This window comes from Microcebus murinus, chromosome 10 (genome assembly GCF_040939455.1).
Source record: "Microcebus murinus isolate Inina chromosome 10, M.murinus_Inina_mat1.0, whole genome shotgun sequence".
In the NCBI taxonomy this organism is placed as follows: Eukaryota; Metazoa; Chordata; class Mammalia; order Primates; family Cheirogaleidae; genus Microcebus; species Microcebus murinus.
The window spans coordinates 98,370,035-98,395,235 of NC_134113.1; the positions used below are offsets into that span (position 1 = coordinate 98,370,035).

Sequence of the window (25,201 nt, forward strand, 5' to 3'; positions counted from 1 at the left end):
CACAGCGCCCGGCCAGGAAGGAGTTTTTAGCAAAAGAAAAAGATCAGAGTTCAGTCCTCACTTCGTAACAACACAAATTGATACTTTTCAACCTCATAGTTAGATATAGTCAAGAAAAGAACAAAGCAGAATGGTTTACCTTGCTTTATTAAATAAATGCAAGAAATGCTAGTGTGGATTGATAAAGAGGACACCTCATAATTGATTCATATTAGTTGATTCATATTAGTTATTGATTCATATTAGTTAGAGGAATTCATAACTGTAAATCTTTAGTAATTAGCTGCCTGCATAGAGTTAAAATAAATACAATTTATAAAAATTTGGTTCAACTCAACCTAACAAAAATAAATGTGGTATGTGTGACAAGGAATTACTGGAAAGATAAAGGTCAAAAAGAAGGTTACATCAAGACAACAGCAACTGGCTGCTGTGAAAAGCCATCTTTCTCTGTTCCCGGTCGGTTTCCTGCTGGCTGCGTGGACTCTGGCAGCGCCAGAGTCCCCGAACTCGTGCTTTCTTTTCCATCCCCGGCACTGGATTCCATGCCCCACGATGTCAGACACAGCTGTGGACACCAGCTCCGAGATCACCACCAAGGACTTAAATGAGAAGGAAGTTGTGGAGGAGGCAGAGAATGGACGAGAAGCCCCTGCCAATGGGAATGCTAACGAGGAAAATGGGAAGCAGGAGGCTGACAATGAGGTAGATGAAGAAGTGGAAGAAGGCGGCGAGGAAGAGGAGGAAGAAGAAGGTGATGGTGAGGAAGAGGATGGAGAGGAAGATGAGGAAGCTGAGGCTGCCACTGGCAAACAAGCAGCTGAAGATGATGAGGACGATGATGTTGATACCAAGAAGCAGAAGACTGATGAGGATGACTAGATAGCAAAAAAGGAAAAGTTAAACTTAAAAAAAAAAAAGGCCACCATGACCTATTCACCCTCCACTTCCTGTCTCAGAATCTAAACGCGGTCACCTTTGAGTAGAGAGGCTGTCTGCCCACCGTGGGCAGTGCCACCAGCTGATGACACGCGCTCTCACCACCCAACCAAAACCACAAGAATTTGCAACAGGGGAGGAAAAAAAGAACCAAAACTTCCAAGGCCCTGCTTTTTTTCTTAAAAGTACTTTAAAAAGGAAATCTGTTTGTATTTTTTATTTACATTTTATATTTTTGTACATATTGTTAGGGGTCAGCCATTTTTAATGATCTCGCATGACCAAACCAGCCTTTGGAGCATTCTCTGTCCTACTTCTGACTTTCCTTGTGGTGTGACCATGCTTATTATAATCTCAAAGGAGAAAAAAGCAAAAACAACAACAAAAAAACAAACAACAAAAAAACAATCTTATTCCGAGCATTCCAGTAACTTTTTTTGTGTATGTACTTAGCTGTACTATAAGTAGTTGGTTTGTATGAGATGGTTAAAAAGGCCAAAGATAAAAGGGTTCTTTTTTTTCCTTTTTTTGTCTATGAAGTTGCTGGGTTGTTTTTTTTTTTTTTGGCCTGTTTGATGTATGTGTGAAACAATGTTGTCCAACAATAAACCAGAATTTTATTTTGCTGAGTTGTTCTAAAAAAAAAAAAAGACAACTACAAAAAATAATATAAATTTTTATTCTTAAGTCTAGTCTGTACTTCATGCTTAATTGAAGATTACATGCTTAATTGAAGACAAACACCCTCTGGGAGAAAAATTATAGGTTTGATTATTACTTTTACTTAAATTCACACACTTAAAAATCAACGAAATGGGATTCATCCAAATAAAGAACTTCTGTTCTACAAGGACATTGTTATGAAAATTAAGAGGCAAGCCACAGACTAGAGAAAATAACTGCAAAATATATATCAGGCCGGGCGCTGTGGCTCACGCCTGTAATCCTAGCTCTTGGGAGGCCGAGGCGGGCAGATTGCTCAAGGTCAGGGGTTCGAAACCAGCCTGAGCAAGAGCGAGACCCCGTCTCTACTATAAAATAGAAAGAAATTAATTGGCCAACTGATATATATATAAAAAATTAGCCGGGCATGGTGGCGCATGCCTGTAGTCCCAGCTACCCGGGAGGCTGAGGCAGAAGGATTACTTGAGCCCAGGAGTTTGAGGTTGCTGTGAGCTAGGCTGACGCCACGGCACTCACTCTAGCCTGGGCAACAAAGCGAGACTCTGTCTCAAAAAAAAAAAAAAAAAATATATATATATATATATATATCAAACAAAGGTCTTTTTTTTTTTTTTTTTTGAGACAGAGTCTCACTTTGTTGTCCAGGCTAGAGTGAGTGCCGTGGCGTCAGCCTAGCTCACAGCAACCTCAAACTCCTGGGCTCAAGCAATCCTCCTGCCTCAGCCTCCCAAGTAGCTGGGACTACAGGCATGCGCCACCATGCCCGGCTAATTTTTTTCTATATATTAGTTGGCCAATTAATTTCTTTCTATTTATAGTAGAGACGGGGTCTCGCTCTTGGTCAGGATGGTTTCGAACTCCTGACCTCGAGCAATCTGCCTGCCTCAGCCTCCCAGAGTGCTAGGATTACAGGCGTGAGCCACCATGTCCGGCTCAAAACAAAGGTCTTCTATTTAGAATCTAAAGAACTCTTACTGATTATACTAAGACAAACAATCCAATTGAAAATTCAGCAAAAGATTCAGTTATTTCACAAAAGAAGTTATACAAATGTCCAATAAGAACATGAAGAGATACTCAATATGATTAATCATTTGGAAAATGCATATTAAAACCACAATGAGATATCAGTACATACATACTAGAATGGCTAAAAAGACTGACCATACCAAGTGTTGGTGAGGATGGAGCAACTCTCACATGACTGGATAAACCAGCAATTGTGTGTAATACACAGCCACTTTGGAAGACAGTTTGGCAATTTCTTTTTTTTTTTTCTTGAGACAGAGTTTCACTTTGTTGCTCAGGCTAGAGTGAGTGCTGTAGAGTCAGCCTAGCTCACAGCAACCTCAAACTCCTGGGCTCAAGCAATCCTCCTGCCTCAGCCTCCTGAGTAGCTGGGACTACAGGCATGCGCCACCATGCCCGGCTAATTTTTTTTATATATTTTTTTAGTTGGTCAATTAGTTTCTTTCTATTTTTAGTAAAGACAGGGTCTAGCTCAAGCTGGTTTCAAACTCCTGACCTTGAGTGATCCACCCGCCTCAGCCTCCCAGAGTGCTAGGATTACAGGCGTAAGCCACCGCGCCCAGCCAATTTCTTAAAAGTTAAACATATCCCTTCCATTTGACTTAGCCATCCCACTCCTAGACAATTATCTAAGAAATGAAAGTATATGTCCACAAAAAAACCTATACATAAATGCACATAGCAGTTTCATTTGTAATAGCCAAAAACTGAAAACACCCCAACTGTCCACCAGTAAACAAATAAACACATTTTATGAAGAAAACTACTCAGAAATAGAAAGGAAAAAACTATTGATACACAACTCAGATGAATCTCAACACCATTTTGCTGAATAAAAAATGCCAAGCTGGCTGGTCCGATGGTAGTGGGTTATCAGAACTTATTCACATTAGTGTCACTAAAGTTGGTATTCAACCCCCCACTGCTAAATTTGACTGGCTTAAAAAAAAAAAAAAAAATGCCAAGCAAAGAGAACATAATGTGAGATTACGGATACTCTTCTACTTATGATTGGGTTACATGCTGATAAACCCATCATAAATTGAAAATACTGTTAAGTCAAAAATGCATTTAAGGCCGGGCATGGTGGCTCACGCCTGTAATCCTAGCACTATGGGAGGACGAGGCGGGAGGATCGTTCAAGGTCAGGAGTTCGAGACCAACGTGAGCAAGATGGAGACCCCTTCTCTACTAAAAATAGAAAGAAATTAATTGGCCAACTAAAAATATATAGAAAAAATTAGCCGGGCACAGTGGCACATGCCTGTAGTCCCAGCTACTCGGGAAGCTGAGGTAGGAGCACCACTTGAGCCCAGGAGTTTGAGGTTGCTGTGAGCTAGGCTGATGCCATGGCTCTGTGGCCCCGGCAACAGAGACTCTGTCTCAAAAAAATAAAATAAAGTTTAGTGAATCCCAAGCAGTATAAACAAAAAACACACACATGTACACATACACCTACCCCAAATTCAATTGTCACTTTCTCTATGAAGTCCTCCATTTCTCCATACTAAATAATTTCTTCCACTGTAACTCAAGATCACCTTAAACATTAAACAAGTGCTTAAATTATAGCACTTGTCTTGAATATCCTGATGTTATGCTTGTATCAGTTTCCTACCTATTAGAGCAGTGATATATAAAAATAGTTTATCTGACAACCTCTGTTAGCAATAAATAAATAAAAATTATAAAGAAATTTTTAAAAATGTTGACAGTGGACCACACACACAAAAAGATTATTCAATGTGATTTAGCACACATATATAACACAAATACACACACACATATAGCGCTCACTTTTTAAAGCAATTAAAATATACTTTACACCAGGCACGGTGGCTCATGCCTGTAATCCTAGCACTCTGGGAGGCCAAGGTGGGAGGATTGCTTGAGTTCAAGAGTTTGAGATCAGCCTGAACAAGAGAGAGACCCTCATCTTTACTAAAAATAGAAAACATTAGCAGGGTATGGTGGCAATGCCTGTAGTCCCAGCTACTTGGGAGGCTGAAGCAGGGGGATTGCTTGAGCCCAGGAGTTTGAGGTTGCTGTGAGCTAGGCTGACGCCATGGCACTTACCCGGGCACCAGAGTGAAGACTTTTGTCTCCAAAAAAATAATAATAAACTTCCTTCTTTTCTTCCTTGCAAGAGAGGGAGATGAAAGGAAAAACAAAATATACACACACACACTTTAAAAAAAAGATTCCAATATGCCAAACTCTAATGTCACAATGAATTAATTTCTGACCCTTGTCAATGTATATTCATATACTTTTTTCTCAACTTGAGTTTGTTTTTACTAATTTTATTTTCAATTATTATATAGTAAAATTGACTTTTCTTGATATACTGTTCTATGAACTTTAACACATGAATAGATTCATTGTAAAGACTATAACTATTTCATTTTGGTCTATTTCTTAAATCATTATGTGAACCAAAATAAAATCCTAAGTTCCTTCATCAACTGAATGGACCCCTCCTCCTTTGGCCAAGGAGATCCCAGAAAAACCTTAAAATTGAGTTCCTGGCCATGAAGGGAAAGAAGATCAGATACCTCCTTATACCTCCTCTCTTTTGGAGTTTAGATAAAACAACTGACCAGCATTACTGTTAAAACAGATCACAAGACTGACAAAACAGACTCTCCGTGACAACAGGATACTAAATTATTAACAGGACATAAAGCCATGCACAGCAAAAGTTAAATCACCTGCAGGCCATCAATTTGTACAAACCACTTGAATCAGTACATTGTGGCTTGCCTATGACTAACAGGCTTCCTTATCCTAAGTTAAACATCTTTTAACTTATCTTTAGAAAAAGCTTTACTTCTTTAATCAATTAAAAACCAGACTCTTTGACCCACCTATAACCCCTGTAAGCCCCGTTCTTTGAGATGTCCCGCCTTTTTGAGCCAAACCAATGTATGACTCCATGTATCAATTTATGATTTTCCTGCAACTCTTGTGTCCATGAAGGTATAAAACCAAACTGTAACCCAACTGCCTCAGGTGTATTTTTCTTAGGACCTCTTGACACTATGTTCCCTGGGACTTTTTCCCCTCTCAAAGTGGGATTTTTAAGTCCAAAGTTATAAATGATACTGTTATGGCTCCTTACATATAATTATTCTAGATTATTTTCATAGAAAATAGTACTTTATCAACGTATATGTCTCTATGCTCTTGCCAATTTGGGATGTTATTTCTGTTAGCTTAATAGTGTGTTAAAGTAAGTTAAGGTTGTTTAATTTGCATATTTTAATTACCAAGGAAGAGTATTTATCATATCACAAATAACTATTTCCCTGATAACAGTTTATTGACTCTTGCAAATCTCATGTTAAAATTTGATTTCCAGTGTTAAAGGTGGGGCCTAATGGGAAGTGTTTGGGTCATGAGGCAGATCCCTCATGAATAGATTAACACCCCCCATCCCAGCTGTGAGTCGGGTACAGGAGTTCTTGCTCTGTTAGTTCCCCCCCAGCTGGTTGTTAAAGACTCTCGGACCTCTTCCCTCTCTCTTGCCATGTGATCTCCATACGCACTGGCTCCCTTTTGCCTTCCACCATGAGTAGAAACAGTCAGAGGCCTTCACCGGAAGCAGATGCTGGTATCATGCTGCTGCTGCTGCTTCTTTTTTCCTTTTATTTATTTATTTATTTATTGAGACAGAGTCTCATTCTGTTGCCTGGGCTAGAGTGCCATGGCGTCAGCCTAGCTCACAGCAACCTCAAATTCCTGGGCTCAAGCAATCCTCCTGCCTCAGCCTCCCAAGTAGCTGGGACTATAGGCATGCACCACCATGCCCGGCTAATTTTTTCTATATATATTTTTTAGTTGTCCTATTCATTTATTTTCTATTTTTAGTAGAGATGGGGTCTCACTCTTGCTCAGTCTGGTCTCGAACTCCAGACCTTGAGCGCGATCCTCCCAACTTGGCCTCCCAGAATGCTAGGATTACAGGCGTGAGCTACCACACCCGGCCTTTTTTTTTTTTTTTTTTTTTGAGACAGAGTCTTGCTTTGTTGCACAGGCTAGAGTGAGTGTCGTGGCATCAGCCTAGTTCACAGCAACCTCAAACTCCTGGGCTCAAGCCATCCTCCTGCCTCAGCCTCCAGAGTAGCTGGGACTATAGGCATGCGCCACCATGCCCGGCTAATTTTTTCTATATATAGAAGTTGGTCAATTAATTTCTTTCTATTTATAGTAGAGACGGGGTCTTGCTCTTGCTCAGGCTGGTTTCGAACTCCTGACCTCGAGCAATCCGCCCGCCTCGGGCTTTTTTAAAGACATAGTCTCGCTCTGTCACCTGCCTAGAGTGCCTTGGCATCAGCCTATCTCACAGCAACCTCAAATTGCTGGGCTCAAGTGATCCTCCTGCCTCAGCCTCCCGAGTAGCTGGGACTATAAGCACGTGCCACCACGTTCGACTAATTTTTCTATTTTTAGTATAGATGGAGTCTCACTCTGGCTGGTCTCCAACTCCTGAGCTCAAGCGATCCTCCTGCCTCAGCCTCCCAGAGTGCTAGGATTACAGGCATGAGCCACCAACCCCAGCCAGCATCATGCTTCTTGTATAACCTGTAGAACCATGAGCCAAATAAACCTCTTTCCTTTATAGCAACAGAAACTAAGACAATTTATAACTGGGAAAATTCTGGATTTCAAATACAAAAAGTCATATAAACAAAGATACAAAAACGTTCAACTTGATCATTCTCTACCACACATATAAAGCCTAAAATATCTAAAGTACAATAATTCTCATTCATACCTTTAAAGTAGTTATTTTTCTAATTAAAAAAGTAATTTATTCCCATTAAAGAAAAATTAAAAAGTAAAGAAAAACATGTTATACAAATCATTATGTATCCTTTTTTCCACATCACATATCATAAGTGTTTCCTTTCATTAACAATTTTATAAGCAGCTTTTAATGACTGTATAAAATTTAGCCCATACCATAGCATATTAGTCTATTCCCCTATTATTGAATTTTCATGTTGTTGCTGAATTTTTAATTCATTTGTAATTATTATGGGTGCTAATTTTCTAAAACAATTTTATTTTTAGAAACAGAGTCTCAATATGTTGTCCAAGCTGGAGCACAGTGACACAAACATAGCTTACTGTAACTGCAAATTCAAGTGATCCTCCAGCCTCAGCCTCCCGAATAGACAGGATTACAGGTGTGTGCCACCATCCTTGGTTAACTTTTTTTAAAAAAATTTTGTAGAGATGGGAGGTCAGTATATTACCTGCACTGGTCTCAACCTCCCGGCCTCAAGTGATCCTCCTGCCTCAGCCTCTTAAAGTGCTAGAATTTTTTTTAATAATAAACATAAGGCTGTAGATATGTACTATGTACCCAAGAAAAATTAGTACATAAGTCCAATAAAAGACTTACACAAGCAGTTCATAGTTCATGTTCATAACAGCTTTATTCATGGCAGCCAAAAACTGGAATCGCATGTCTATGACGGGAGAATTAGTAAACAAATTGTGGTGTATTCACATAATGGAACACTACTTAGCAATAAAAAAGAAATTATTAATATACACAAGAACATGGCTGAATCAAAAAATATTATACTGACTGAAAACCGACTTAAACAAAAAAGAGTACATACTATATGGCAGGCATCCTCAAACTATGGCCCACGGGCCACATGTGGGCCACCAAGCACATTTATCCGGCCCTCTGGGTGTTTTTGCCGCGGCTGCCTGTCCTGCTTAGCAGCCGACTCGTCCTGGGCCCATAGTGCACACTCTCCAAAGGTCTGAGGGACAGTGAACTGTCCCTGTTTAAAAAGTTTGAGGACCCCTGCTATATGGTCTCATTTATATTATGTTCAAGAACAGACAAAACTAATTTATGGTGATTGAAGTCAGAACAGTGGTTACCTTTGAGGTCATTAGGCAACTGCAAATTTAAACAAATAGATTCCCCAACACACCTACTAGAATGACTGAATTCTAAAACACTAACAACATGAAATGCTGGTGAGGATAGGGAACAACAGAAATTCTGTTGGGAATGCAAAATGATATAGCCACCTTGGAATACAGTTTGGCAGTAACACAAACTGTTACTAAACACAGTTTTACCCTATGATCCAGCAATCATACGCCTTGGTATTTACCTAAATGAGTTAGGTTTTGTCCACACAAAAACTTGCATATGAATGCTTATAGGAGCTTTATTCATTATTGCCAAAACTTGGAAACAGCTAAGATGTCTTTCAATAAGTGAATTAATAAATTGTGATGCATCCATATAATGGAATATTCAGCAACAAAAAGAAATGAATTATCAATCCATGAGAACACATTGAGGAAACTTAAATACATACTACTACGGAGAAGCCAATCTTAAAAGGCTACATACTATATGATTCCAACCACAGGACATCAGGAAAATGCAAATCTAGAGACAGAGTAAAGAAATCAGTGGATGCCAGGGATTCAGTGGGGAGAGAGGGAGGGATAAATAGGTAGAGCATGGGGGACTTTTAAGGCAGTGAAACTACTCTGTATGATACCGTAATGGTGGATACATGTTTTTAAAAAGTGGATACATTTGTCAAAACCCAAAGAATGTACAATACAAAGAGTGAACCCTGACGTACACTATGAACTTGAGTTAATAAATGATAATATATCAATACTGACTTATCAATTGTAATGAATGTACTACATTAATGCAAGCTGATAATAGGGGAAACAGAGGTAGGGAGTGAGGGGATAGAGGGGAGCTCTGTACTTTCCATAAATTTTTCTGTAAACCTAAAACTCTTCCAAAAAATAAAAGCTACTAATTTTTTAAAAAGTATCAATATTGGCCAGGCGCGGTGGCTCACACCTGTAATCCTAGCTCTTGGGAGGCCGAGGCGGGCGGATTGCTCAAGGTCAGGAGTTCAAAACCAGCCTGAGCAAGAGCGAGACCCCGTCTCTACTATAAATAGAAAGAAATTAATTGGCCAACTAATATATATAGAAAAAATTAGCCGGGCATGGCGGCGCATGCCTGTAGTCCCAGCTACTCAGGAGGCTGAGGCAGGAGGATGGCTTGAGCCCAGGAGTTTGAGATTGCTGTGAGCTAGGCTGACGCCACGGCACTCACTCTAGCCTGGACAACAAAGTGAGACTCTGTCTCAAAAAAAAAAAAAGTATCAATATTATACTTAAAAGCACCTTGTGCAGTTTCTGCCTAGCCCAAGATGACTCCCTATGTATGACAAGACTAGACCTCCAGAACTGTGTCTGTACAGCTTGTTAATTCTGCACCAGCCTGTCTCCATGAACATGAACGGGCAGACCGGGGCAGACATCTGACCCAAGATGAGCAATCACACTCTCTGGGATGTTTATAAGAGATCTGAGAGATCTAGTTCAATACAGGCTACTTAGCTAATGCGCAGCTATATAAGTCCCTATCACTATTTCATAGCTGAGGAAACTGAGACACAGCTAAGTTATGTTATATGGTCGCACAATTAGTATGTGGCAGAGGCAGGATTTAAGAACAGGCATTATCTAGAGTCTGGGCTCTCAACTACTCCACTAAAATATGTAACAGAGGATACTGTACTTTACATTAATTTGTAACCAATAAGAAGCTGGTACTGATACAAACTGATAGGGCAACTACAACTGGCATCTCTCAGTGGAATAGCATAGACAATGAGTTAAGATCTAAGAAACAGTTAAGATCTAAGAAACGTATATATATATATATGTATAAACATATATATATAGAGAGAGAGAGAGAGTGTGAGAGAGCAAGCGCGGGAGGGAGGGAGGGAGCGTGTGTGTGTGTGTGTGTGTGTGTGTGTGTGGAGGGAGGGAGAGAGAGAGAGGAGGAGAGACAGAAGGAGAGAGACACACTCCATTAACAGTTAACTCTGTAGGAGAACAGATACTGCCCTCTCTCTCCTGGTCTACTCTTCAACTATGCCCCCAATCAATGCAAAGTAATGTTCTGTACTTTATATTGTTAAAGACCCTTTCAAGATACAATTCTCTTTTTTAATTTCTCCTTTGAACTCCTTCTGAAATCCCTAAATTTCCCATATGCCTTTCAAATTAATGTATCTAATACTTTAATGTTTTTCTTTTTCTTTATTTTTTTGAGACAGAGACTCATTCTGTTGCCTGGGCTAGAGTGCTGTGACATCAGCTTAGCTCACAGCAACCTCAAATTCCCGGACTCAAGCAATCCTTCTACCTGTCTCCCAAGTAGCTGGGATTACAGGCATGTGCCACCATGCTTGGCTAATTTTTTCTATATATTTTTAGTTAGCCAATTAATTTTTTTCTATTTTTAGTAGAGACAGGGTCTTGCTCTTGTTCAGGCTGGTTTCGAACTCCTGACCTTAAGCGATCCTCCTGCCTCGGCCTCCCAGAGTGCTAGGATTACAGGCGTGAGCCACTGTGCCCAGCCACTTTAATATATTTCTTTCTTCCTTCCTTTCTTTCTTTCTTTTTTTTTTAGACAGAGTCTTGCTTTGTTGCCCAGGCTAGAGTGAGTGTCGTGGCGTCAGCCTAGCTCACAGCAACCTCAAACTCCTGGGCTCAAGGGATCCTGATGCCTCAGCTTCCCAAGTAGCTGGGAATACAGGCATGAGCTACCATGCCTGGCTAATTTTTTCTATATATATTAGTTGGCCAATTAATTTCTTTCTATTTATAGTAGAGATGGGGTCTCGCTCTTGCTCAGGCTGGTTTTGAACTCCTGACCTCAAGCAATCCGCCCACCTCAGCCTCCCAGAGTGCTAGGATTACTGGCTGAGCCACAGTCCCAGGCCTAATGTATTTCTTTCTAATCACTGATTCATGATACTTTGTCATACTGCAACATCCTGCACTTCCTCATTTTCTGCTGTCAAGGAATTTTGGCAAATGTCATGTAAGATTATATACAGCATGTGTAACAAAAGAAATCAGAATAATTTTACAAGCTATACACAAGCCAGTTTCATTAATTCATTATATTATAAAATATTTTATATTATGTCATATATTATATTATATGTTTATTATATTGTAAAATATTTATTTTAAAATAAAATACATAAAATATTTATTATATTATAAAATCTATAAATATAGATAAACACTACACTTTTATCAGCAAACTGATGCAAGTGTAGATGAATCAGAGAGACCATAAAAGTCAATGGAAAGAGAAAAGGGAGGCATTCCCCACCTGTTGCTGCCCCCACGTCTCCACCCTGTACACACCCCTCAAGAACTTCAACAAAGGTTTAGGTTTATTTTATTTTATTTTGTTTTGCTTTGAGAGATGGGGTTTCATTCTGTCACCCGGGCTGAAGGACAGTGGTGTGATCAAACACCTGGGCTCAAGCAATCCTCCCGCCTTAGCCTCCCAAGTAGCTGGGATTATAGGCATGAGCCACTGTACTGAGCAAAATAGCTTTTATATATATATATATATATTTTTTTTTTTTTTTTTTTTTTTTTTTTTTTTTGAGACAGAGTCTCGCTTTGTTGCACAGGCTAGAGTGAGTGCCGTAGCATCAGCCTAGCTCACAGCAACCTCAAACTCCTGGGCTCAAGCAATCCTGCTGCCTCAGCCTCCCGAGTAGCTGGGACTACAGGCATGCGCCGCCATGCTCGGCTAATTTTTTTCTATATATATTAGTTGTCCAATTAATTTCTTTCTACTTATAGTAGAGACAGGGTCTTACTCTTGCTCAGGCTGGTTTCGAACTCCTGACCTCGAGCAATCCGCCCGCCTCGGCCTCCCAGAGTGCTAGGATTACAGGCGTGAGCCACCGCGCCCGGCCAAAATAGCTTATATTTAATTAATAGCACTAATATTAACAAAAGTTTTAAAAAAAATCTTTGTGTCAAAATAAAGTGGTATGCTAATTATAAAACAATAATATGTACCCAATAAATTTAAGCAGCTACAAATAAACAGTATAACCTATGCTGGTATAATTTATCAAGGGTAAGGGATTTTACTCTGAAGCTTCCACAAAGAATTATCATAAATACTATCAAAGAAGGGGAAAAAGAGGTAACAGATACAAGTACTACTCTGTCTTCTTCACTCCAGCCTTCTGATAGCTCCCAGTTTCATTATTTCTTTATTCCCAATAAATAAAAAGCCCACTTGTATAAAATTATCTCATAATTGTTCTTTTCAACATGTTTTTAAAATATTAAAAATACCTTGATAGGAAACATAAAATTTCTAATCACCAATGAATGCATATACTCTTAGAGAAACTCATCTTTAGGCAACTTTACAGAATTACTGCTTTTATGCTCCTTATTAACTACTTTCTAATACCCAGGATAAGTATAAATTAAAACTTGGTATGACTTTGTAGTAATATCTGTAATAACAAAAGATAGCACACCCTAATCTTCACTAACAGGGGACTTGGTTAAAGTACAGCATACCCACACAGTGGAACACCATGCAGCTGTTAAAAACAAGCATTGATATGAATACAGAAATATAGAGGTACTGATTTGGTAAGATTTCCAAGTTTTTTTGTTTGTTTGTTTTTGTTTTTGAGACAGTCTCATTCTGTTGCCCTGGGCAGAGTGTAGTGGTGTCATCATAGCTCACTGCAACCTCAAACTCCTGGGCTCAAGTGATCTTCCTAGATCCTCCTGCCTGAGCCTCCTGAGTAACTGGGACTACAGGCTCATGCCACCACACATGGTTAATTTTTCTATTTTTAGTAGAGGCAGGGTGTCGCTCTTGTCCAGCTGGTCTCAAACTCCTGAATTCAAGTGATCCTTTTGCCTCGGCCTCTCAGAGTGCTCGGATTACAGGCATGAGCCACCTCGCCTGTCCCATGATGTTTTGTTAATTAGAAAAATGCAAAGTACAGAACATTAGGGAGTAGCATTTGCTACCATTTATGGAAGGAAAAATATACATAAATATATATTTACATTTGAAATGCAGAGACTATCTTTAGGAGAATACACAGTAATCTGGTATCAATGTTGCCTTCAGGGAGAAAAATTAAATAGGTAGGGAATGGGGAGGGAAACAGCCTTACTTTTCATTATATACCCTTTTGAACCTTTTGTAACATGTGAATTTATACCACGTGAATATATTTTTTAAAAATATATGAAAAGTCACCTTTTTAGCCCCGAAATGTGACTAAGAATAAAAACAATTTTAAATTACAAATGGCTGACAACAACATGGGGCTCACAATTGTTCTGCTCTGTACTGACCAGCCCAGCGTCCCCACCACAAACACACTCATCTGATCTCCACTGCTGCTGAACATGCTCACTCAGAACACACTCAAAAGCTCTCGAATGGCTGCGTGTTAAGATGAAAAAAGATCGTAAATTCTGTTGATTATTTTTAAACTAGAAATCTGAAACCAATGCCATTAGCACTGTTAACGACATAAACTCCCAGGACACCCTCAGGAATAACTTGCTCTGGGCTTTGGTAAGACAGCTGACACTTTTAGCCGGGATCTGTTAAGGGAGTAGGTGCACTTGTCTGGTTCCAGTGCAGGCATGTGGGTAATGAAACTAAATTTATCCACAACAGTGTCTTTCATCAGGTGTTTATGCTACAGCTGTGGTGTCAGGAGATACACTCTACATGTCTCTGGGAATTCTCTTGTTTTCGCTACCACAGAACAACTGCCAAAACAATGCCTCTGCTAAACTCCTCAGTAACATACACAGTAATTTACTTTATGACTTTAGAGACAATACTTCTAATACTCAAATAAGAACAAAATTACCAAAGAAACTTACAAACATCTATACTTTCTAAAATTTCTCAACACATGGTGCCTAGAACATGAAGATGTAAAATAAATGTTAGATAAATGAATTTTTTAAATTACACGAAAGAAAATTCCTCCTACTTATGTCTTAAAGAAACATTCTAATTCATCATTCCTTGCTCTGACTTTGCAAAGTAGTTTAGTAAAAATAGATATTCTTGTCCCCAATTTATAGCTGTAGGGCTGTGGAAAATAATCAAGAAAATGATAATAGAAATGTAGAAGGTTATCATAAAGTTTTAAAATTCCCCGTCAGGAAGGATCCACCGATTACACTGTCTAATTATCACAAATAATTTCAACAGGCTGGGTGTGGTGGCTCATGCCTGTAATCCTAGCACTCTGGGAGGCCCAGGTGGGCGGATTGCTTGAGATCAGGAGTTTGACCAGCCTGAGCAAGAGTGGGACCCTGTCTCTACTATAAACAAAAAAAAGAAAGAAAGAAAGAAATTAATTGGCCAACTAATATATATAGCAAAAATCAGCCGAGCATGGTGGCGCATGCCTGTAGTCCCAGCTACTCAGGAGTTAGAGGCAGCAGGATTGCTTGAGCCCAGGAGTTTGAGGTTGCTGTGAGCTAGGCTGACGCCACGGCACTGGGCAACAAAGTGAGACTCTGTCTCAAAATGAATAAATAAATAAATAATTTCAATAGAGGTTGCTGTAAGCCTAAAATTATTTTTTAAAAGATAAAAAAAAAACCAGCCAGGCAAGGTGGCTCACAGCTAGCTGTAATCCTAGCACTCTGGGAGGCCAAGGTGGGTGGATCGCTCAAGATCAGGAGTTTGAAACCAGCCTGAGCAAGAGTGAGACCCCATCTCCACTAAAAATAGAAAGAAATCAATTGGCCAACTAAAAATATATAGAAAAAATCAGCGGAGCATGGTGGCACATGCCTATGGTCCCAGCTACTCGTGAGGCTGAGGCAGGAGGATTGCTTGAGCCCAGGAGTTTGAGGTTGCTGTGAGCTAGGCTGACGCCATGGCACTCGCTCTAACCTGGGCAACACAATGAGACTCTGTCTCAAAAAAAAAAAAAAGATAAAAAAACGCTTTGCTTTTTAGTTTTAAATCTCCGATGAACCTTTTGCAGATTTAATATAACAGTATCTACTCTATTGTCTATACACATTACTATAATCTATTATTAGAAAAATCAGTCTCTAGAGATGCAATCAACCTCATTGTTGAGATGACAGAGGCTTTCACTCTGTTCTTGGTTTCTTCATTTCTTTTGCTGTCATTTATGTGCTTAGTTGAGACAATGTTTCAAGCTAGACCATAGTATCAGTTATAATAAATCATGTAACAGACCTTTTGTTTTGTTGGCCAGCATTAGCCTGTGATTATGTTTTTATATCAGAAAAACTAGTAACAATGGCTTTAAACAAGTTAAATTTTAATTTATACTACTGTGCATTCCTTTATCAAGCAAAATGCTGATTAACCTTAGCATCTCCAAGGTGGTATATTTTCCCATTATATATTCAATTATATTTTGCTAACCAGAACTCTCGAACTCGACAACAATCAAAATTTCTTTAACTATATACTTCTGATAAAGTTTCTATAGCAATTCCCTATCTAATTGCCAGTAAAAACCTTGGACTCAATAAACCAAAGGTGGCTCACACCTGTGTAATCCTAGCACTCTGGGAGGCCCGGGAGGATCACTCAAGGTCAGGAGTTAGAAACCAGCCTGAGCAAGAGCAAGACCCCTTCTCTACTAAAAATAGAAAGAAATTAATTGACCAACTAAAAATATATAGAATTCTGAAGGAAATAAGTCACTAAAAAATAATAATAATAAAGAAAAAAAATATATATATAGAAAAAATTAGCCAGGCATGGTGGCACATGACTGTAGTTCCAGCTACTTGGGAGGCTGAGGCAGCAGGATTGCTTGAGCCCAGGAGTTTGAGGTTGCTGTGAGCTAGGCTGACGCCACGGCACTCTAGCCAGGGCAACAGAGTGAGACTCTGTCTCAAAAAAAAAAGATGAAAAAAAAAAACAATAGGCTTTGTTTTACCCCCAAAAAACATAAGTGCTTGCCACATCCCAGCTATCATTGTACCTACTTCCATATGTAAATTTCATCTTATTAGTAGAATTTTGCAGTAGCTGACTTTAAATTCTTTACCTCACCACGTTTTTAGTGTCAGTTTAGGATCCTTTCTACTGACTCGAATTGCAAATAGCTTCTCAGTTTTACACTCATCTTTATCACCTACAAATATTTACTGAGTGCCTACTGTGTACTCATCATGTATATACACAAGTAACTGAGCAAAAAGGATGATAATTGTTCAACTTCAAAATGGGCATTCATAATCTGAAGAAAAAATTTATATAACTTTTTGGAAGAGAAATTTAGCAACTTCTATTAAAATTTAAACTCTGCCTACCCCAAATAAACAAAGGCACATGTAACAAGTATGTTATTGCTTCATTGTTTTCCACAGGGAAAAAAAAACTGAACATAATTTCAATGTCTATCAATGGGTGGACAATTAATAAGATACATTTATGAAAAATAATACTTTGTGGTCCTTGAAAAGAAAAAGGTAGATCTAAAAGTACTAAATTGCAAAGAAATCAATGACACTTTCATTTACTAAATAGGCTCAGGGCCAGGTGTGGTGGCTCACGCCTGTAATCCTAACACTCTGAGAAGCCTAAGCAGATAGATCATTTGAGCTCAGGAGTTCAAGAACAGCCTAGGGAAGAGCAAGACCCCATCTCTATCAAAAATAGAAAAAATTAGCTGGGCGTGGTGGCGCATGCCTGTAGTTCCAGCTCCTCGGGAGGCTGAGGCAGGAGGACCACTTGAGCTCAGGAGTTTGAGGCTGCAGTGAGCTATGATGACTGCACTCTACCTAGAGCAACAGAGTAAGACTCCATCTCAAAAAAAAAAAAAAAAAGTTTCATTAAAAGTGTCAGCCCATTTGCTATTTTTAGCTAGAACTTCCAAGCCAGTAAATGGATTTTGAAGAAGCCCTTGGAAGGAGTCATGCACAGCACAACAACATTTCGGTCAATGATGGACCCCGTATACAATGGTGGTCCCATAAAATGATAATGCAGTATTTTTACTGTACCTTTTCTATGTTTAGATACACAAATACTTACCATTGTGTTACAGTTGTCTACAGTGTCCAGTACAGTAACATTCTACACAGATTTGTAGGCTAGGAGCAATAAGCTATACCATATAGCCTAGTTGCACAGGTTGTTGTTTTTTTTTTTTTTTTTTTTTGAGACAGAGTCTCACTCTGTTCCCCAGAGCTAGAGTGCTGTGGTGTCAGCCTAGCTCACAGTAACCTCAAACTCCTGTGCTCAAGCAATCCTCCTGCCTCAGCCTCCCAAGTAGCTGGAACTACAGGCATGCACCACTATGCACCACTAATTTTTTCTATGTATTTTAGTTGGCCAATCAATTTTCTTTCTATTTTTAGTAGAGACGGGGTCTCACTCTTGTTCAGGCTGGTTTCAAACTCCTGACCTTGAGCAAACTGCCCGCCTCGGGCTACCAGAGTGCTAGGATGACAGGCGTGAGCCACCTCGCTGGCCTACAGGTTATACTATCTAAATTTGTGTAAGTACACTCTGTGATGCTAGTACAATGACAAAATTATCTAACAATGAATTTCTCAGAACCCATGCTATCATTAAGCAGAGAGCATGATTACATATAGTGAAAAAGAGTCATCAGAGTTCATCATGTTCAAACCGGTAACACTTTCAGATGATGTGGCAATAGCTATTAACAATGCATTTTTTTTTCCTCGTAGCTACTTGAGAGGCTAAGATGGGAGGATTGGATTGCTTGAGCACAGGAATTCCTATGATCACAACACTACTGCAGCCTGGGCAACCAAGTGAAACTCTAAAAAAAATGTATGATATTAATAAAGTATGTTTTCTAAGTCAATTGACAAATAGGTTCATCTTGTCCAAATCCTAAATGTCAATATTGGAAGGTCATATTTTTACACATACTGAGACACCAAGAATACATCTGGCTAGAACAAAACACTGTTTCTGGGAAAAGGAACAAAAGAGTAAAATTAGAATTGCCAGAAAAGACTCCTCTGAAATCTATCCTCATCCTAGGAGAAATGTTAATATTCTAGGCTCAGCTGTCTTCTACTTGAAAGACTGCCACAGTCTGCAGCCAACTTAATTAAGCTAGGGAACTAACATCCATTTCCTATGAGGCCCAGTTAGCAGAGATGCAGACAGCAGGGAGAGTTGTGTGGGGAGAGGGAGGTGCTGAGAAGGAAAAGCTGGCAAGTGACTTGAGCATTCACACAGCCAGAAGGAATGCAGCAGGGAAAACTACTTTAGAGTGAATCCCTCTTGATTTTGCACGTCTCACATAGCAAAAGAAAAAAGCATTCCTTTGAGTGAACCAAACAGAAAAGTTATTTTAAATATATGATATGGACCAGGCACGGTGGCTCACGCCTGTAATCCTAGCAATCTGGGAGCCGAGGCAGGCGAATTGCTCAAGGTCAGGAGTTTGAAACCAGCCTGAGCAAAAGCGAGACCCCGTCTCTACTATAAAGAGAAAGAAATTAATTGGACAACTAATTTATATCTAGAAAAAATCAGCTGGGCATGGTGGCACATGCCTGTAGTCCCAGCTACTTGGGAGGCTGAGGCAGGAGGATGGCTTGAGCCCAGGAGTTTGAGGTTGCTGTGAGCTAGGCTGACGCCACGGCACTCACTCTAGCCTGGGCAACAAAGTGAGACTCTGTCCCAGCTAATTTTTTCTATTTTTAGTAGAGACGGGGTCTCACTCTTGCTCAGGCTGGTCTTGAACTTCTGAGCTCAAGCAATCCTCCCACTTCAGCCTCCCAGAGTGTTGGGATTACAAACATGAGCCACAGGGCCCAGCCCCTCATAGTTTTTTAATTTACTTCCAACTTCTGTTCATCCTACCTTTTGCCCTATTCTCCCTTCCTCAGGGGTTACATTTTCTCTCTTCATGAATGTTATTTGTTTTCCTTTCCTTTCTTGCATAAAGATAACAGTACATTCTTTTGCCTAATAATACCATATATTCTCACTCCTTTTCCTTTGGATAAAATTAATACTTATTTATTCACTGCTAAAATATCTAATTTCTTCAACTGCTTGCTCTAAAAATAATTAGAATGTAATTAGGATCAGTTGTTATTAATTATATACACAAATGACATACAGAATATCTGGACTAGATATTTTGATAATATGTAAGAAAAAGAGTCAAAAGCCTGGATTTTACTTCCAACTGCATCTTTTACTCATTGTGCACAACCTTTCTGAGCCTTAATTTCCCCATCTATAAACAAAGATAATGACATTTGCACTTTGCTTTCTTCAGAGGTATGAAGCTCCAAAGAGATAAAATATATGAAAGCATTTTGAAGTCTTCAAAAGACACACAAATGTAAACCATTATTGTTGATCATTTTATCTTGACAAATCTTCCCTTTTTAAAAACACAGCTTACCAACTTTACTGTCATAGCCGTTTGAGGGAAGGAGGAGGAACAAGAAGAAGAAGAAAAAAAAACTTCACTGTCAAAACCCTCCTCCTTACTTTTTCCCCTAGTTACTGGACACATCAGACCTCTGTAACAAAATTATACTATGTTTCAATAGGGGAAAAAAAAATCAACCCCCTATTATTATTTCATTCTAAAACATAAAATCAAAAGGAAACTACAGATGTACTGAAGTTCTTCCTGAAAACTAAATAGCAATGATTTGTTTTTCCAGCAGCCTGTCTGAAAAATAATTTTTTCTTGTTACAGTCTTATTTTCTATATATCACAAGAAAAAAACTCAAAATTTGCAACTATAGTTCATATTCTAAAAATACATCTTACCCACAATGAAAGTAGATATCAGGGTTTCGACAGATGATCATATTCTACCCAAAAAATTAAAATCATCAAATTTTAAGTGAGAAAAGGGTATTAAAAAATTCACACAGATTATCTTTGGAAGGCCCCCTAAGAAACCTACTAATGAATTAACTAGGTGATATGGAAACAATGATAAAGATATACTTTACACTGAAATTTCATTTTGTACCTTTTGAAATTGGAGCCACATGCATTTTAAATATATATGTATTTATTATTTTATTAATTCCTTATAAATCATTGAGGAAATCCAAAGAAGTCCTCATTCCCAGAGGAGAAAATTGAGGCCAAAGAAGTAGATAACCTGCTTAGGATCATACTGCCAAATGGTGGAAGAGCTGAGACTACAACTCAGGAATTCAGCGAAAGCTTCCAGTGTTTCCCCCTAACCATAATGCTAAGCGGTGAGACAGAGAGTGCCATCTCACAACTAAGAAAGGTATTACTATAACCCTTCTCAGAATTGTGATCTTCCAGAGGTCCTGGTGATTCATACTAATCATTAATGTTTTCCTGGAAATTCTAAGGCAAAGGGAGAGATGTGACAATCTTCTTTACCAAGACTCCTACCAAGTGAGTTACTACAGACAGCACATGGAGTAAAATGCAGAGTGTGCCTTCTCTCAGATATAAGTGGAGTCAAACTTTAACCAGGCCAGAACAATTTGGAAGCATTCATTATTACTAGTAGTATGAATGTCCGATGAGACAAAAGAGATTTAGTAGTACAAAGACTTTATTCCTTGTGAACTGACTCAGAGGAAATAAAGCAAGAGCAGCCTATAGGAAATTCTAGTTTGAACAAAGACTTAATTCCACTATAGAGCTGTGCTCCAACAGGAGAACTAAGAGTGATTATGACCACCTCTATTCCTAAAACCTTCGAATACTGACAAGCAAGGCAGCTTCGACTCCTCTGAGTAATTCAAGCATTCTTTTCCTCTTGGTAAGAGGAAACATTAACTTTTTCTTTCAATGGGCACAAATAAAAGGAAAACTCCAGAGTTTCCACTGGAAAGAGTAAGAGAAGCCAGAAATTAAAACTATCCAAAAAATTTCTAAATCTGCCTGCATGAAATGGAAGGACCTTGGAAAAAAGAAATTTTTACAGGGACTATTTATTCTTTCCTTTCTAGGTCTGTTTGTATCCTTCACATTTTAAGAAATGCATGCATGTTAGACATTATTAGGCCTTTACTATAGCTTTGATATTTACCAAACATACTGTAGTCATGTATTAGTTAATTGGAAGTATTTTGAAGCACTAAGTCTGTTTGCCAACAATTAGGTGATCTGGTGAAACATTTCAAAACGAGAACATGAGAAAATAACAAGACTGGCCAGGACATAACTTCCAGCCACAACTACCATTCATATTTTAAAGAGAAATCATGACATATGGATAAACCATAGACCAGGACTTTCTTATATGACTCTGGGTCACAAGGTCATACCACAGTGGGAATCATACCTTCAATTCTCTCACTAGCAAATACCCAGACAGAGAGAGCTGAAGTTACAGCAGGAGCCAACCCCTATCATCTCCAGGGAATCTATAACATAAAATGCATAGCCTTGACAAAGGTCCTGAGTGTTGTTTCAAAACTCACCTCCAATTTTCACTAAATACTTCAGATGTAGGGAAAATATGTGAAGATTATTTGTTGAAATATTTCTACTATGTTGAATATAAATCTGTCTCATGGTAAAATAGTCACATAATTCAAAGAAAAAAAATCACAGGAAAGCTAAAGTTGGATGTTATCCTCACACTGAAAGGAACTAATATGGAAAATTCTATCAATGTATTTCATTGAAAACATTAAACACAACCTGAAGTCAAAAAAGCAAGAGACATTCACTTCCTCTTAGCAACAAATAAGTTAAACAGTAATAGAAGCTCTAACATTACCTAAAGGAGGAGAAACATTTGGTGATTCACAAGTTCCCCTCTGAAGTTAATTTTAAAAATTGAAGAACAGGTTTCTTTAGGAAGTAAAAAGGGGGAAAACTTTAAAATTATACCTTTAAACTTCAGGTCTAATAAACCATAACCCATTTTGCCTCCTGAATCCTAACTTCAGAGTCAATTCCATTTTTTCCCCTCAAAAATCATGAGTCAGGCTGAGTGCCGTGGCTCACACCTGTAATCCTAGCATTCTGGGAGGCTGAAGCAGGAGGATCACTTGAGATCAGGAGTCTGAGACAAGCCTGAACAAAAACCAGACCGTCTCTACTAAAAATAGAAAAATTAGCCAGGTGCCTTGACGGGTGCCTGTAGTCCCAGCTACTTGGGAGGCTGAGGAAGGAAGATAGCATGAGCCCAGGAGTTTGAGGTTGCTGTGAGCTAGGCTGACTCCACTGCACTCTAGCCTGGGCGACAGAGCAAGACTCTGCCTAAAAACAAACAAACAAACAAACAAACAAAAAAACCCTACCAAACAAAAAACCACAAAAAAAAAACCCCAAAACTGGTACCCATAAAATTTACTGCTTTAAGTTCATTCAATTAAAACTTATTGAGTACCCACAACTGAACAAATACCATATGAATTCAACCAGAGATGCTGAGTAACGACTTTACCTCCTCTAGCACTTCCATATTTATACTTGTACATGTAGACTTTTTCCTCGACTTGAAAAAAAACGCAGTGAACAAATTTCAGAATATAGCTATCATGTAAACAGAACTTAATGAAAGAGGAAAATGGATATTCTCTACCCCAACGCCTCCTTCCTTACAATTCTTTAAAACTGGTTTAGAATTGCTTAAATGTCTAAATAACAGACTAAATCCTCACACGCCAAATCTTTTTTGCTGAGGTGTGGTAATGGAATAAAAATCGAGGAATACAATTAGCGTGCATGATTTAAATCCTCAGACAATGCCAAAGTTTTAAGCCAATGATTTCACAGAGCTCCCCATTAACTTTTCATTAACCTAGCTAACAAGAACTTGACAGGCTGAGATTTCAGATCGTTTTCTTTCCCAGGCTCTACCGCTGGTGGAGGCAGAAAAGGGGGGCACGGCAGAGAAAGAGGACCACGAACAGGGATATGACACAGTAGCAAACAGACCATCCTGAAAAAGGGATAACTATCAACTCTCGGAAAGCAGAGAGAAGAAAAAGAAGAATCGTTTTGCATTTCCGGCCCTCAGACTGTTCCGTCTTGGCAGCACTGCCTGCCAAAAGCAACGGCATCAGAGCAAATTACTAAATATCGCCCACAGCCTTCGGCTTCAACCTCCGGGAAAGACTCCGTCCAGTCTCAGTGGTGGCCCTACTGGGCGGCGCGCGCGGGGCCGGGACAATGCGTTCCCACTGAGGGCCAGGGTTCCCAAGCAGGGGCCCGAGCGAAGAGTCTCTGCCCACGGCGCAGTCTGCAGCCCGCCGCTGCCACCGCTCCCCTTCAAAGACGGGGGTCCCTCCACCGGGCGCGGGGCGAGGACGTCGCCTCCCGCCGCGGCACCAGCACCCCCCGCCCTCCGCTCGCGGCCGAGACCTCCGCCTTCTCGCTTCGTCCCTCGGTCTCCCTCAAGCGGAGGCCAGCCACCAGCCCCCGCTGACCTGTCCCCGCGGGGTCCGAGTCGGTAGCGCGAGGCCTCCATGCCGCTGCGCGGTCACCGGCGACCACGTCCAGACCCCCAGACGCCGCCGCTAGGTGGCAAGTCTGGCCGGCCGCCGGGCCCCGCCCCCTGGCAACCACACCCCGCACTGTCGCCGCCGCCTATTGGCCCGTGAGCCCGCCGCTCCTGCCTCATTGGCTATTGCCCCCACTCCGAGATGCGGGAGGGTTTCTAAGGGGCGGGAGGAGGCCGGAGTTAAAGGCGCCTGCGCCGGGCGGGGAAGACGCGCGGCGCCTGGGTTGGGTCTCCTGGATCTTGGCGCCGAGCAGGGGCTGAGAACGGCAGGATGTGTGTGCTTCCGCTGCGCCTGTTCCCGTGGCCTGCTGGCGCGTCCGTCGGAGCCGCCCATCCCCCACCACTGCCACACACCGGGCGGGTCCTCGCACCCCCGCCATTTGCTCGGAGACCACCCAGAGCGCTTCCTGAGGTCTGTCGTGTAAGCGTTTACACACCTCTGCCTCCTTCACTCTCCCCTTCCCTGTTACCCGGGGCCTTGCTGGAACCACAGTGGTACCCTGTCCAGCAGCCACTCCCAGGGAAACGCATCTTGTACGGCCTGGCCTCGCCCTGGAGCTGCGCAGAACTGATGCAGCCTGTCCTACTCCGGCCCAATCTGTTACGTTATTCCTAGACCCGCTCCTAGAGCACACCAGGGCATTCAGAGACACCATCCATCCTTCTCTCGGATTCCTGTGGACCAACTTCAAACATCCATGGCCCATAATGAGATCTACTATCTAAATCTGTACTCTTTCCAATAAATCCTGTCCCCAACTGCCAGTTCCTTTCTTTTCTTTTCTTTCTTTCTTTTTTTTTTTTTACTAACATGAGTCTATGAATGCCTGTTTGGCCAGTTCCTTTCTATACACGTATCACTGTAGTCCCTACAGAACAACCTAACAGGAGTTACTGCATATTGACTTTATAGCATTTCAAGGTCAAAGTTTGTTTCTACATTGGTTTTGAACCCAGAAGTTAATTTTTTAGGAGGCATAGAAGTTGGCACAAGCTAGGCGACCAGGGCATTGCCTTCACTGGGTCAACTTCCACTCACTGTGTGACCCTGAGCATGGTTCATTCTGTGTTTGAATTCCCATCTATCACAGTGATCCCTGCTTGATCTAGCTTGGGCTGGACCTGACTCAGTCGGTTTTTAAATGCTAAATGAATGGGGATGAATAAGATGCTATTTGTATCG

At 40.3% G+C, this 25,201-nt stretch overlaps 1 protein-coding gene and 1 long non-coding RNA gene across 3 annotated transcripts in view; one reads left to right on the forward strand and one right to left on the reverse strand.

Moving 5' to 3' along the window:
- The window catches only part of TULP3 (TUB like protein 3), a 64,113-nt gene extending 40,038 nt beyond the window's left edge, over positions 1–24,075 (reverse strand). Inside the window, exon 1 of one of the 2 annotated variants that reach the window (XM_012783187.2) lies at positions 23,945–24,075. In XM_012783187.2, the coding sequence (XP_012638641.2) occupies positions 23,945–23,985 (41 nt within the window). In that variant the 5' untranslated portion in view covers positions 23,986–24,075. The remainder of the gene's footprint in view (positions 1–23,944) is intronic. The other variant, XM_076007765.1, reaches the window with a different exon arrangement.
- A 67-nt stretch (positions 24,076–24,142) lies between these two features.
- LOC105881481 (uncharacterized) lies at positions 24,143–24,783 on the forward strand. The gene is made up of 2 exons (XR_001158754.2): positions 24,143–24,430; positions 24,527–24,783. It is a non-coding gene; the product is annotated as an uncharacterized LOC105881481 (long non-coding RNA).
- Positions 24,784–25,201: the final 418 nt, after the last annotated feature.